The sequence below is a fragment of the Mastomys coucha genome, unplaced genomic scaffold (genome assembly GCF_008632895.1).
Source record: "Mastomys coucha isolate ucsf_1 unplaced genomic scaffold, UCSF_Mcou_1 pScaffold15, whole genome shotgun sequence".
Lineage (NCBI taxonomy): Eukaryota > Metazoa > Chordata > Mammalia > Rodentia > Muridae > Mastomys > Mastomys coucha.
In genome coordinates, this window is record NW_022196897.1 from 112,110,725 (window position 1) to 112,126,865 (window position 16,141).

General features: G+C 42.9%; 1 protein-coding gene and 1 pseudogene across 1 annotated transcript in view; both read left to right on the forward strand.

Annotated features, from left to right (window-relative positions):
- The first annotated feature begins 6,714 nt into the window (after positions 1-6,714).
- Slc27a2 (solute carrier family 27 member 2) overlaps positions 6,715-16,141 on the forward strand; it is a 37,643-nt gene continuing 28,216 nt past the window's right edge. Inside the window, exon 1 of the mRNA XM_031371779.1 lies at positions 6,715-7,936. Coding sequence (XP_031227639.1) covers positions 7,459-7,936 — 478 coding nt within the window. The 5' untranslated portion in view covers positions 6,715-7,458. The remainder of the gene's footprint in view (positions 7,937-16,141) is intronic.
- Positions 8,008-10,644, forward strand: LOC116090609 (annotated as a pseudogene).

The following is a 16,141-nucleotide window of genomic DNA, read 5'->3' on the forward strand; positions in this document are numbered from 1 at the left end:
TTTTAAGGTCTCTTATGTATAGAATCATCTCATCCACACATAGAGGGTTTGATTTCTTTTTTCCTGCTTGTTTTATTTCTCTTGTTGCTCTAGATAAGACTTCAAAGATTAAACTGAGTGAGAGTGGAGAAAGTGGACACCTTTGTGATTTAGTGGAAAGACTTTGAAGTTTTCACTGAGCACAGGCAGAAGGCTTGTCATATACAGCCCTTATTGTGTTGAGATGTGTGCCTTTCAACCCAGGTTTATTCAGAATCTTTAACATGAAAGAATATTAGATTTTGTCAGAAAACTTTTCCTGCATCTACTGGGATGATCATGTGATTTCTATTCTTGAGACCAGTTACATAACTGATAACATTTGTTGACTTATGTATGTCAAGCCATCTCTGAAGTAAAATCAATTTGATCATAGTAAATAATTTTCTTAATGTGTTCTTGAATTTATTTGGCAAGTATTTGTTGAGAATTTTTGCATCTATGTTTATGGTCTGTAGAGAGATTGGTTCGTAATTTTCTTTTTTTCCTGAACCTTTGTCTGGCTTTGGTATCAGACAGAGAACTAGGTCTGTAAAATCTTTGGTGAGAGTCTTTCCTTTTCTATATCAAGTTATAGTCTTTTTTTCTTATTTTTATTAGTTCTTTGAGAATTTTATACAATGTTTTTTATCATATTCAGCTTTGTGCTACTTTTTATTTCTAAACCCATTAAATTTAATTTGTGTGTGCTGTTCATACACTCTTGGATATGTGGCCTTTCCCTGGAGTGTGGTCAACCCACAAAGGACCACACCCTTAAAGAAACCTGACTCTCCATCTACTAGTTACAAATAGCTCCTTAGCTAGGGGTGGGGTTTCATTGGGGTGAGGCTTCATTGGGGTGGGGCTTCATTAGGGGGGGCTTCATTAGGGGGGGCTTCATTGGGGTGGGGCTTCATGCCCACTGTTCCTTCTCAGTGCAGGGATTTTGTGGAGCTTGAGCTTGTGCAGTTCTCATGCCTGGTGTCTCCACTACTGTGAGTTCATGCACACAACTGCCCTGTTTTGTCCAGAAGATACTCTTTACTTACAGTTCTCCACCACCTCTGCCTCTTACAATCTTCCCACTCCCTTTTTGGCAATGATCCCTGAGCCTTGGGAACCTCAAAGGTTCTTGTTCATTCCAGTTTGACCATTTTTAGGTCCGTGTTAATTGCTGTTTACTGAAGATGGACATTTCTCTGATACAAGTTGGGAGACATACTCATTTATTAGTATAACAGTAAGTCATTAGAAGCTTGTATAGTATGTCCATTTAACAAAGTAATGGTAGTTAGTTCTCCTCTTGAATCTATGACATATCTAGTCACAGGTTCCAATAAACATGGATGAGCCAGTGTTACTTTAGGACCATGTGGCACAGCTAGATTAAATGGTAAATTAATTGTTAGCTTTTTTTGCTTTTGTCTTGTTTGGTTTTGTTTGGGGGAGTTGTTTTTTGTTTTGTTTTTGTTGCTGTTGTTGTTGTTGTTGTTGGCTTTAGTAGGTTGGATCGTTGGTTGGTTTTTTGAGACAGGGTTTCTCTGTGTAGCCATGGCTGACCTAGAACTTGATCTGTAGACTGGTTGGCCTTGAACTCACAGAGATCTGCCTGCCTCTGCCTCCCAAGTGCTAGAACTAAAGGTGTACGCCGCACAACCAGGCTTATTTTTTTAGCTTTTTAAAGATCAGCCACACTGGTTTCCATAATGACTACACCCATTATCACTCTCACCAGAGTGAGAAAGTGCCTCTTTCTCCACATGCAGCCCAGCTTCCTTTATTATTTTTCGTTTTGATATTAGCCATCCAGACTGGGGTGAGATGAAATTTCAATGTAGTCTTAAGTTGCATGTATCTCCCTGACAGCTAAAGATGTTAAACACTTTTTAAAATATTTCTCAGCCATTTGTATTTCATCTTTTGAGAACTGTTTAACTTTGTATCTTTTTTTTTAAACTGGGTTGTCTCTCTTCTTGACATTCAGGTGTTTTAGTTCCTTTTATGTGTAAATACAAACCCTCTGTTAAATGTATAGCTAATAATGACTTTTCCCCCAATCTCGTGGCTACATCTTCATTTGAATGATGTCTTTTTCTATACAGAAGACTTTGGTTTCGTGTGATCTTACTTATAAATATTTGGTCCTCATGCCCATACTACTGGGATCCTGTTCAGAGGGTCCTTTAGTGTGTCCACAAGTTGAAGCATATTCCATATGCTGCCTGATTCATGGAGCATGTCTTATCTTGAGGATCATTTGGAGTTGAGTCTAATGGAGAAGGAGAGAGAATGGCCTAGTTGGATTTTTCTACATGTATCCACCCAGTTCAATCAGCACCATTTGTTGAAGATGCTGTCTTTTCTCCAGTATGTGTTGTTGGCCTGTCAGAAATCAAGTGGCTGAATGGCTGGTCCTCAGTTCTCTTCCACTGATCATTGTGTCTATTTTTATGCCAGCATCATGCTGTTTTTACTGCTACCTTTCTATAATATAACTTAAAATCAAATAGAGTGTTAGCTCAGACAGCTGGGGATTTTTGTTTGCTTGATTGGTTTGATTTGGGAGTTTTTGTTGTTGTTGTTGTTGTTGTTGTTGTTTACAGTTCTTTTGGCTATTCTGGGTCTTTTGTGTTTCCACATCAAGTTGAAGATATTTTTTTTCAGTTTCTGTGAAGAATTACATTAAAATTCTGATGGCATTTACAATCTTGATGACAAAAGAGAGGAGTCCTGGTAGATATGAAAGACTAGATGAGGTCATACCTACTTCTCATGTTCCTAAAAGCTCACTAAAGAGGTGACATTGGACAATCTCTCTAACAGGGTAGTCTTGAGTTAAGGAAAGCCAAAAATTGGGCTCTATATTACATTTCATTATTAAATTTATACTTCAGAATGGACAACATTATAGAGAAAAGCATTTCTTTCTAAAAATTTCTATATGTGTGCTAAGATAAAAACTTGTGTGTTTTCTTTAATTATTCTCATTTGTACTTGAAATAGCAGCTCATTGTTAACCAGCAGGCTTTGAGCTCCCAATTGTGCCTCAGTCTTCTGAACAATTAGAGGAAGATTATACATACTCACTACTGAGCTTGGCCTCTATCTTTATATGTTGGTGTAATACATAATCGATTTCAATGTTTATTGTGGTAATATACACATAACATAAAATAACCATTTTTCAGTGTACAGAAGAGGTATATTTTCCTTTACTACTGAAATTTATTTTACTAAATAATAATTAAAACATGCTGTTTGGGATGGGAGTGGAGGACTTAAACAAAAAAAAAAATTAAAACTGCTTATCTTACTTTTGAAGCCCAAAATTTAATTTAAAATGCTCCTGGGCTGAGAAATCCAGAGATCTAAGCACTGACTAGAGCAGCAGATGCAGAGGATGGAGTCAGAGGAACAGAGGTAAGGAGCAGGCTGCAGAAAAATACATATGGGGTTGGGATGGGATGCGAACTGGACTTGTTAAAGAGGTACTTCTGAAAGAAGCCACTGGAATTAAGTCTGAGTTCACTGCTAAATGTCCATTGCTGGTTATATTTTATTTATAGAGCGGTCTCAATAAGTATATGTAAATGAAGTTAACAAAAGTCTGAGTCATAGTCGGAAGAGTAAAACCAAATTTGAACTTCACATTCTAGACTATAATATCCCAACAGTGCCATGAGTAGACCTTCAATGTACTAAAACACTGATAACAACTCTGAGAGAACCAAGTAGGAGCCAGTGCCCAGTCGGCTCCTGCAAGGGATATTCTAGAATGCTGGACAAATGTAACCGTCGCTAAAGACGTATGTAGAAGAGGGCAGAGATAAGGGAGAGGCTACTCATGTCACTGAGTACGGAGCCGTGAGAGGAAGTCTGTCAGTGTTTATGCTTCTTCCACTCCATATCAAACTAAACCAACCCCAAAAGGGACAGCATGGTGATTATTGGGATAGAATCTTCCCTTATGCGATTGGTGTCCTGATAAAACAGGTTACAAAGCAGCTCATTGGCCCTTCCCCAAGTGAGGACAGACTCCAGTAACATCTCTGAAAAAAATATCCTGTTCCCAGACCCCGAGCTTGGACTTTGTAGTTTTGCAAAACTATGAGAAATGAATTCTGTTTTGATGAAGCTCCAAAGTTCAGAGTGTTTTATTGTGATAACATGATTAAATGAAAGAACAATTAACTGGGAGAGGAGCAAAGGTGACTTCAGGCTCAAAGTTAAAGTCACTGGGCTAAAGATCCCCAAGACATGGACTTGTTCATTTCTTCCTCTATTCTTCTTTTGAATTTTTTTCTTTGTCTCCCTCAACATAGATTTTAAGATTTATTTTCAGTGTCTGTCTCTGTGTGTGTACCTGTGTCTGGGTCCTTGCATGCGAGTGTAGGAGCCCTCAGAAGCCACAGGCATCAGATCCCCGTGGTGATGGAATTTCAGGCAGTTGTGAGCTTCCTGACTAACTGCTGGGACTCAAACTCAGGTTTGCACATGCTTTTAACTCCTCAACCATCTCCAGCCCTGTCTCCCCTTTGCATAGTACCCTGAAGTTTCCAACAAACAATCTAGACCAGCAGTTCTCAACCAATGGGCCTCGACCCTTTCGGGGGTCGAATATCAGACAGCCTGCATATAGATACTTACATTATTATTCGTAACAGTAGCACAATTACAGTTATGCAGTAGCAATGAAAAGAATGTTATGGTTGGGAGTCACCACAGCACAAAGAATGGTTCTAAAGGGCCCCAACATTAGGAAGGTTGAGAACCACTGCTCTAGATAAACTTGATATACATCCAGCTCCATGGGGGAGCTTTGGTTAGATTAAATCAACCAGCAAGTCTCTTCTCCAGAATCCAAAGAGGACTGGTTCTGGAATAAGCATATAATCCTGTCATGAAAATTTTTAAATGAAAACTTCTAAGAAAAGAGGATCAGTGTATTTCTTTGACACTGATCCAGGAAGCACACACCATCTGTGTTAAAGGCAATCATCTTGGATTTATGAAGAACAACCTGGATGAGAAGAGAAGATACTTCTATTCTATGTAAATAGAAGAAATAAAGGGAGAATAAATTCAGATTCAAAACTTAAACCACTTGAAGCCTATCTAGTTGCTGGATTTACCAGTTCCTGCCTAATTCCTGTTTCTAATTGAGCCCCTTGGACCTTGTTTGCTTTCACTTGCCACTGAAAGATCACCTGAGTGCAAAGTTAACCTGAGGGACAGGAAGAAGGAGAGGGAAGACATCTGCAATGGCTGAGCTCTCTGGGTAGTGTGCTTGAGGAAGAGGTTCCAGGTCAGACGGCTACACTGAAATGGAATGGAAAGGCTGGCAAGATGGCTCAGCAGATAAAGATGCTTGAAGCCTTGGTGACCTGAGCTGGATCCCCAACTCTACAAAAGTAGTCCAATGACCACCACACACATGCCATGCCACACAAGCATAGCCGCACCAGCACGCATGCACATGTGCACATACATACACAAACACACACGTGAATAATAAATAACTTTTTTTAAAGAGATGAGATGGGAAAAGAGAACTGGCCTTGAGCATCACAGAGGGAAGAAAAACATGCACAACAGAATGGTTCATTAACCATTCTGTGGTTAATACCATTGCCTTCTCCTCGGGGATGATGACAGTCCTCCGATCCCTCCGGGAACTGATGTAACCATTCACTGGATGAAAGCTAGACTAGCAGTAGAAAGACAGTCAGGACACAGGAAGTGGCTGCCTGATGTGGTCCTGAGAATTTAAAAGAGGTCAGAAGGCTATGAGAGACTTATTTTTTAATAGTGGAAATAAAAAGGTGTGGACAGACACCTAGAAAATAAGAGGACAAAATGACACTGTGACTCATGGTGCTAAGAGAGTTGCTAATGACCTTGGACCAAACTGATTCCTCTTTCAAATCTCACATATTACTAGGTATCCTTTAAGCATAATATTTTTATTAATTCTTTGAGAACTTCACACATACATACAATGTATTTTGATCATATACACCCCTAACTACCATCACCTCTCTCCTTGATGCCCTCTTCTTTTTCCCAATATTCCTCAATTCAATTTGTACAGCATATATACATGTGTGTGTGTGTGTGTGTGTGTGTGTGTGTGGTGTGGTGTGGTGTGTACAATTGGACCATAAGGTCATCCACTAGAGTAAAGTCGACCTTCTAGGGGCCACATCACTAAGGAAAACTGACACTCCCTCCCTACCAGTCATTGCTTGTCAAGAGCTCCTCAGCCCTTCCAGGAATTACACAGGAAACCACAGCTGCAGCAGGCCTGACCAAGAATCGCCTAAACTTCCCTTTCTTGTCAGTGAACAAGCATGAAAGGATCATCTGAGAAGAACTCTGATGTTTCAAGACTGTGATTTTCTTAGTAAAATAATATAAATATTATAAATACAATAATATAAATGAGCACGGGACAGGAGACTGTGACAACGAAGTACATCTTTATTTAGATCCTGATCCTACTTGGTAACAAGCATGCTAGCCTTGTATAGTACCACTACCAAGGGGCATTAATACATTGATCAAACTTCTTGAAGAAATGACTTTTGAGATATGGCAATCGTTTACTTAGTTTGTTCTGTGTGTTTTCTTGGTAAATGTCGAACTGAGTCCACAATACTGTCGATGTTGGAAAGAGGATCGCTTAACAGAACAAAATCTCAAAACAAAATTAACGTGCTCCCCCAACCCCCATTGCTTGAGTTCCCAAATCAGGCGAAACTCAAATGCCTAGAGGGGCTGGGTGGTGCAGCTGGATGCGACCATCTCTGGCTCTTTTGTTCAACCTTGAAACCTTCGCCAACAGGAGACTGCCTGAGCAGAGAAGCAAACGTGAGAAACAAAGAGAGAGAGAGAGAGAGATCTAGCAGAAAGCCTCTGGGGACCAAGGAGTGGAGGTAGGACTCTGGGTTGGCGGTGGCACCTGGTGCCCGTTGTTAAGAACAGGGTCGCGGTGTGTTTATAAAGGTTCTTGATTAAACAAAGGCGCTGGTTGATAAGAATAACTAACAACAGCCCCACGTCTGAGTCGCCGCCTCCGACCTTTTCACCCACCGTGGGCTATTGGAGCGGAGCATCGATAGCGGAGAACTAGATCTCACCTGACCCCAGACGCTGAACGCAAGTACTGTGGCATCCTGATCCAGCCAGGCTGACAGGGGCGGCCCCCTGAGCGCACGAGGCGCCCCACGAGGGGGCGGGACCCAGGGGTTGTCCCGCCCGCACAACCGCGCGCGCCGTGGGCACCTGCAGCCGAGCCGCCACCCGCAGTCGCAGCGCGTCCGGCGGCCGAGTCCGGTCGCCAGCTCCTGGTCTGCTCCTCTCCCGCCTGCCGCCGCGCTGCACGCCTCGAGCGCTCCCTCGGCCCCGGCGGGGACCGGGGACCCCGCAGCCGCCGCCATGCTGCCCGTGCTCTACACCGGCCTGGCGGGACTGCTGCTGCTGCCTCTGCTGCTCACCTGCTGCTGCCCCTACCTCCTCCAGGACGTGCGGCACTTCCTGCGGCTGGCCAACTTGGCCCGGCAGGTGCGCAGCTACCGGCAGCGGCGGCCGCTGCGCACCATCCTGCGGGTCTTCCTGGAGCAAGCGCGCAAAACCCCGCACAAGCCCTTCCTGCTGTTCCAAGACGAGACGTTCACCTACGCACAGATGGACCGGCGCAGCAACCAAGTGGCGCGGGCGCTGCACGATCACCTGGGCCTGCGACAGGGGGATTGCGTGGCCCTCTTCATGGGCAATGAGCCGGCCTACGTGTGGCTCTGGCTGGGACTGCTCAAACTGGGCTGTCCCATGGCGTGCCTCAACTACAACATCCGTGCCAAGTCTCTGCTGCACTGCTTTCAATGCTGCGGGGCGAAGGTGCTGCTGGCCTCCCCAGGTGAGCTGCAAAACCGTCCCTGGAGGTGGGAGGGGTTGGGGGGAACTCGTGGTCTCGGTTTCGGGGTCGCAATGTGGTGGGAGGCCGCCGGGAAGCGGGGAAAGAGGTTAGTTCCAGGTGTTCGACGCTCATTCGTAATCTTTAGAATTCACTAGCTGTGAAGTCTGTCTTTCGAAACACTATATGGTAAGCACTTCAGCCCTCCAGTGCGGAATCCAGATTACGTATAGCACCTAACACAGTGTTGAATACTAACCCACTCGTTCTTACGCTGTGTTGTTTAGAGATGATAAGAAGAAATGTGCATCCGTGTTCTGCATGATGCAGTTCCCACCCACCCCCAATGTTAACCCAGGGGACCACTGTGTATGCACAATGTTGTTTTTAATCCTCACAACACATAGAGGATATTATGAGGTTCCTAAGTGCAGCCCAGAGATCCAAAGCTTCACGACCACAGTCTAAGGAAGACTTGGGATTGACCGAAGGGATCCACTTCTAAATCCATTCCTCCAATCAGAACATTTACATTAAAATTCAGAGGGCCTTGGATAAGAACTGCAGTGGATCCAGGCGCAAGCTTTGGTAGACTTGCAATCATGGGAAAGTCGCTTCCACCCTCTCCTTTCCCGGGCTCCCAGCAATTAGTCTCTGAACTCCATCCACGCCAGCGGCTCCTTCTCACGGTCAGTAAGGAGAGGCCGGACCAGGGTAAGGTAGAGTAGACATTAGTAACAATACAAAAGATAAAGGGATCCAGAAGACCCAACTCTTTGGGATGCCCGTCTGTGCCAAATACTGCAATGAATGGTTTTAATACTCTAATAAATTAAAAATCACTCCTCCGTTGTATGATTGAGGAAACGGGCAAAATTTTCTAGCCTAGCTCCGTCTTCAAAGCCCACATTTCTTATACAGTGTCATCCTCTACATCGATGTATGCTTTAGAGCTTCAGAGAGCCAAAAGTTTATCTGCTCTGCTCTTCACGTCATAGCTCAGGAAACCGAGACAAACCAAGCAGTTTGCCTAGTGCCCCCAAAAGTCTAAATGCCCATTTACTTCTAAGAAACCAGAAAATGTATAAACCTGTCACCTGTGACATAAAATACGTAATATGAAAAGCAGAGGCTTCGAGACTAAAGCTTAAAAGTAGAGAGATGATTTTAAAGGCAGCAAATAATGCAAAGGGCCTGGGCCTTCGAAGACACTTCCCAACAATCTCTAAAGACTTCACCCTTCAGAACCGGGAGGCTGTCAGAAGCCTGCTCTGTTGCCAGCTTTCTCAGAGTGACATTATTAATACAGTGACCTGTGTTCCACCCGAGGAAGCAGGTCAACATCTCCTCCTTAGACTCCACTTGGGGGAACTTCATAGGGCTTACAGTTTAACCCACAAAGAAACTGAAGTTTAAATGACTAATGAGTTTTGTTTTGTAAGAAAGTCAGAAACACAATTATGTATAGGTATCCCTTGATCTGAACTGCTCAGACCCAAAAGTGTCCAGATTTCATATTTTTTTCAGATTTTGGAATATTTGTGTATATATCCAGGTCCAAAGAGTTTACTTGTGTTTCATATACACCATATTGCCTGAGCATGAAGGGAATTTGATCCAGTGCGCTTGATAATGTTGTGTGAAAAACAAAGCTACTTGCTGTGGTGTTGTGGAATCATGGTCACACACACACACACACACACACCCAAAAAAGAAAAAAGAAAAAAGAAAAAAAAAGAAAAGAAAAGAAAAGGAATTCTGGAGTGGTTTAACTTTCAAATTAGGGATGCTAGACCAGTACTTCCTACATATTGTAGACAGTAGTGGTCTGCCACAGGACATCATGTTCACATGGAGAAGGTACTGAAATTCCCACATTCAAATCAGACTTGATCCTAAACTTGTCAGTGGGCCTAAAGCTCTCACTAGCATTAAGATGGGACACCACAGTGATGCCTCCTAGGCGGTTGGCTGTGTCAAGCTGAAGCTGAATATCTCCTTCCCTGCCCCTGGCTGTCAGAAACTCGTTGAAGTAGATGACGAACGCAAGCTTCGTATGTTCTATGAGAAGCACATGGCCTCAGAAGTAGCTGCTGATGCTCTTGGTGAAGAGTGGAAGGGTTATGTAGTCCGGATCAGTGGTGGGAATGACAAACAAGGTTTCCCCATGAAGCAAGGCATTTTGACCCATGGCAGCATGCGCCTGCTGTTGAGCAAGGGGCATTCCTGTTATAGACCAAGGAGAACTGGGGAGAGGAAGCGCAAGACTGTTCTCGGGTGCATTGTGAATGCCAGTCAGTGTGTTCAGCGTGGTTAGTGTAAAAGAAGGAGAGAAGGATATTCCAGGACTGACAGATACTACTGTGCCTCGTCGGTTGGGACCTGAAAGAGCTAGTAGAATCTGAAAGCTTAATCTCTCCAAGGAAGATGATGTCCGCCAATATGCTGTCAGAAGCCCCAAAACAAAGAAGGTATGTAAGAAGCCCAGGATCAAAGCACCCAAGGTTCAGCGTCTTGTTACTCTATGTGTCCTGCAACACAAATGCCGACATATTGCTCTGAAGAAGCAACACGCTAAGAAAAACAAGGAGGAGGCTGCAGAATACGCTAAACTTTTGGCTAAGAGAATGAAGGAAGCCAAAGAAAAGCGCCGGGAACAGGGTCAAGAGAGGTGGACTGTCCTTACCGAGAGCTCCTGCTCCTACATCTGAGTCCCGCCACAAGTAAGTCTTTAAGAGTAACAAGTAAATAATGACCTTGAATCTCCTTCATTGGCTTTTATTAATAGTGTAACTAGATAAATGAAGGGAAAGGTGAGTCATAGAAAAAAGAATACAAGCTGGGCCAGCGGTAGCCCATGCCTTTAATCCCAGCACTTGGGAGGCAGAGCCAGGTGGATTTCTGAGTTCGAGGCCAGCCTGGTCTACAGAGTGACTTCCAGGACAGCCAGGGGCTACACAGAGGAAACCCTGTCTCGAAAAACTAAAAAGAAAAAAAAGAAGAAGAAAAGAAAAAGAAAAAAGAATACATATATATAGCACTTCCAGAATATGGGGAAAGTGATTATTTTCAAATTATATGTATCTAGCCCCTACCCCAAGGTAAATAAATACATTTGGAGAACATTAAAAAGTAGGATGTCATGGAAGAGGCCTTAAATTACTACGTAAGATTAATAATTAGTTGAATAAACACAGCCTTTAAAGGCCTTCACTAAACACTGTGCTTTTGAAACTTGTTAAGAAGATAACTTCTGTTCCAAAAGGTATCACCCGTGCACTGCCACCCTCCCTGCCCGTGTAATGTCCCATAATTCCTACAGTAGCAATGGCCTGTTTGGTTGCACTCTTGGTGAATGGTAAGTGGTAGGGATTAAACCTAGGCCTCTGTCATGATTCCCAGTCACTGCTACTGATTTGTATACACCTGCTTAGGTATTTATCACAAGTTAGAACCTGTCTAACAAAGGCAGGTTGCTTTCTCCATCTTGTTTTTTGTTACACATGAGTGTTTTGTTCATCATAGGTGTGCTGCAAATGCAGTAAAATGGAAATACTCTTCCAAGGAGGGGCAAAAAGATGAGACACAGTTTAAAACCAAAATATCCCTTTCTTTTTTTTTCTGAATCCCTGAGATTTCTTTCTATGTGATACAGAGTTGCCCTCTGACCTGAAATAGTTCCTGAGAGAGCAAAACAGAGTCCAAAGTTGCGTGTTTGGTAGCCGTGCCATGTGGCAATGTGCAAACTAACCTTTGAGAACAGCCACATATTTGAAAAACAGTTTCTTTCTCCAAATAACAGAGATACCTTTGTACATCGTACACTCTGACCTAGAGCTGTCTCTGTAAAGAGAACCAGAGTCCAAAGTAAATGTAAATGTGCTGGAGTGGGAAAGTATGGATTGGACCGATTCTCAGGATTGTATGCGTAAGGCAGGGCCTTAGACAGACTGTAAGCCTTTCAGTTTCATATGTTTGTACTCACAAAAAGAGACATCAGTGAACACAAGAATTATCAATTTAAAGACAGGCTCCAGAACCTCATTCCTAAACTTCTGACTCGATAGGATGGTGGTGGGAGCAGCCCAGCTCTTCCTCAGCTCCTGGTGATCTGAGGATTAGGTTTTGAGACTCAGAATTCCATCTGTTTGATAGCTAAACAAACTGAGACCTGGAAGAGGGCATCGCTTACCCAGGTCTCTGTGGATAGCAACAAGAACTTAGAGACACATGCAGATTTTTCCTCCCACTTCCAAGACACTTGTTTATTCAATCAATGATCTGAACTTGGCACTGAAAGGTGAATTAGTTTTGTCTTAATATTTAATTAGTACATATAATGTTAGGTTTAATTCTGACATTTCAGTTTAAAACTTCGTTTTGTATGCTATGCATGGTGGTACACACCTTTAATCTCAGCACTCAAAAGGCCTCTGTGAGTTCAAGACTAACCTGGTCCGCCTAGAAATTTCCAGCCCAGCTTCAACTATGTCATAAGAGTATGTCTCAGGAAAAAAATGTTGATGCTCTGATGTCTATCTGATGCCCCTTGTCCCCTTTCACCACCACCACGGCTTCCTTTCTGCATGTCACTTGTGTGCTTCCCCCATCTTCAACTTTTTCCTCCTCTCGTGATCTTGTACACACACACACACACACACACACACACACACAAGCTAGAACCTGAATGTGAGAGAGAACATGTCATTTTTATCTTCCTGAGTCTGGATTGTCTCACTCAATACTCTCCAGTTCTATGCATTCTCTTGCAGATTTCAGATGTCAGTTTTCTTTACAGCTGAATAAAACTCTATCCAGTGATGGACTTGGCTGGCCCCAGTCCTTTCTATTGTGAATACTGTAGCAGTGAGCAGGGAAGTTTAGGTGCTCTGTGAGTCAATGCCCAGGAGAGGTAGATCTGGGTATATAGAAGCTCATTTTTAATTTTTTGGAGAAAACTCCATGCTGATTTCCATAATGCCTTTACTGGTGTGCATTCCCAGAAGCAGTGGAAAGGGTTCCTCTTTCCCCACACCCTGTCCAGCAAGAACATGGCCCTTTCAAAACCCTTCCCAGGAATTTCCTGTTGTGTGTGTTCTCTGCTTCATACCTGGGATACTCTTTCAACCATGTTATTTTCCCAGATTTTGCAAAAGAAAAATATTGACAGGATGGGTAACCTGTGTTAACGTTGGTGAGTTTCTTGAATGCTCAAGGCCACTTTGGAGACGATGTGAGGAAAGAGGCAGCTAGAAATGTCCTCTCATGTCTCTTTGCTGTTGACTCCTAAGTGAAGGTCAGTCTGCCTGGGATGAGACAGAATCTCGAAGTAGCTTTAATTTGCAGTTCCCTGGTGGATAAGGCTGTTACATGCTTTTTGAAATACTTATTGACCACTTATGTTTCTCCTTTTGAAACCCTTCCACACCACCACCCACCCCCAAACCCCATCATTTTGTTAGTCCCAGTGTTGACTGGCAGGGTTTGCAGTATCTAATTTTTGCAGTTGTTTACATATTCTACATACTAGCCTCTTGTCTGAGGTAGCTGGCAAGGAGTTTCTCTATCCTGTAGGCTATCAGTTCTCGCTGATGATGATCTCCTTTGCTGTACAGAAACCTTCCTTTCATACAGTCCCATTTGTTAATTCCTGTGACTTCATCCCTTAGACTTAATTTGTTAATTCCCATGCCATTGCTGTCCTGCTTAGAAAGCTCTTGCCTGTGTCTTGAAGTTTATTCCTCACACAGCAGTTTTCTCCAACGGCTTCAGTATTTCAGGTTTTAAACTAAGGCCTTTTGATCCACATTGAATTGATTTTTTTTTTTTTTTGAGCAAGATTAGAGATGTGGGTCTGATTTCCTTCTGCTATAGATGGATATCCAGCTTGTTTCAACACCATCTTTTGAACAGAATATCTTTTTCCAGCATATTTTTATACCTTTGTTAACATTTAGGTGGCCATAGCTGTATGGGTTTATTCTTGAGTCCTCTGCCCCATCCTGTTGGTCCACATGTCTATTCTGTGACAGCCCCATGCTGCCTGTGTCACTATGGCTCTGCAGTGTAATTTGAAGTCAGGTGTTGTATGATACCTCCAGAAGTGTTCTTTCTGCAAATAATTTACTTTGGTTATTTGTGGTGAACTTAATTCTGTATTTTAAATTTCAGATTTTAAGCTGATGAATTCTTGAACTCTTTGTTACAAAGTTCATATACATGGGCTGGAGAGGTGCATCAGTGGTTAAGAGCACTGGCTACTCTTCCAGAAGACCTGGGTTCAATTCCCAGCACTCCACATGGCAACCTCAGTCCCAGAGGATCTGATATAAAGACATGTACATAAAAGAGATGTACAGTGGCGTTTGTCTTGAGAATTAACCCAGAAAACTTAACTTTTAGACTCTTGAGGCTTACCAGGCTCAATTCTACAAATAAATAAATAAATAAATAAATAAATAAATAAATAAATAAATTTAGTTCCTAATTACTCCTTCAAAATTCTCTATATGTAGAGAAGATCAAGGCTCATGAACACTTGCCTGAATTATTGCTCAGAGAATGTGGTTTTTCTCTATGTTGTGCATTCCAGGAGCTTTTCCCTTGGCAGAGTAAACCTCATTAACCACGTGGAAAATATTATCTTCAGGAAGATAAACCTCTGTCACTGTTGAAGCTGACAGAAGACAATGCTCTCAGCAAATGATGGTTTTCACACAACCCCATTCTCTTTCTCTCTCTCTCTCTTTCTCTCCTCTCTCTCTCTCTCTCTCTCTCTCTCTCCCCACCCCCCAGATGTGGTGTGTATATGGTATATAGTATTGACTGTCACTCTGCCTTGTTCCTCTGGAGTAGTTTAAACTTGGAACTTCTGGGCTGGCAGCCAGCATCCAGACACATCTTCTTGTCTCCACCCCCATGCCCTTCCCTGAAGCTCTAGTGTTATGAAGTGAATGGGACCACCGCTGCCTTGTATATGGATGCTGGGATCCACACTCCAGTCTTCACACTAACACAGCAAGCATCTTAACCATGAACCCATCTCCCCAGCCCACCCATGAATGGTACCACCCAGCATGCACTGCTTTCTCTAGCGCATATTCCCCTCTACCGTGTAAACCTGGGAGGAACTGACAGATCTACTCCACAACCTTCACCTTTACCTTCCTGAGCTTTCAGTAAAGCTTGAGTTACTCTGTCCATCAAGATGCACAATGATTGCCTTATTACTCATATCCAAAGTCTGCATACTAGGACACACAGAGCAAGTTAAGAGAACAAACCTCTTCAACCAGGCAAAGGCACTTCATCAAAACTTAAACCACAGTGCCAAATGCAAAGACATTGGAACTCCTAGTACCCAGCTATAATTTTATTTTGTGTGTCCCTGTCCATTTGTAGAAATGGAATTACTGGGCTTTACATGAATCATGTGAGCAGAGGCAGGGGCAGAGGACAGACAGTCAGAGATGGTATCAGAAAGGCCAGCAGAGATGAGATTATGAGTTCCTCCTTCCTAAGAAGCAGAGTGGACTCCATCAGAAGGGATGTGCAGCCACTGAAGAACAGTGAATAGGGGGCACTGGACAATGAGCAGTAGGTAGGCAGATATACTGGAATCAGAGAGGAGTTGACAGTGAGGAGACTGGTTAAGAAGCAGTTCCTTGTTAACTCTAGTTCCAGGGAGTCCAATACCCTCTTCCAGTCTCTACAGACTAGTAGGCATGCATGCAAGCAAAACATCCATACACATAAAATAATAAGTCTTTTTAAATGATATATCTATTTACTTCAGTTATTACAATTCAAGACAGATAAGCTCAAAAGAGATTTAATTTTATAGATTAAGAGCAGGAAATCAAAGTAGCAGGTGTGAAATAAAGTTTGCATATTAAGTCAGAACTTTTTTTTTTAACTCAATCCGTGGAAAAAATAGATTTGTTTGTGACACCTGATTCCTCACATGTGATACAGACTTTACAACAATCACGACCTTTAGTGTGTGGTGTGCTCTGGAAATGCCTATTGGTGCTTCCGTGATGTGCACCGAAACTGTTTGGATTTTGCCTAATACTCATTTCTGTGATGTCTTCTACAAACCATCAGCTGAGCTCATGAAACCATCAGGACCCAACTTTAATTCTTTCAGATATTGGAATCGTGGGAGAGGGCAGGGTATGAGTGTGTGTGTGTGTGTGTGTGTGTGTG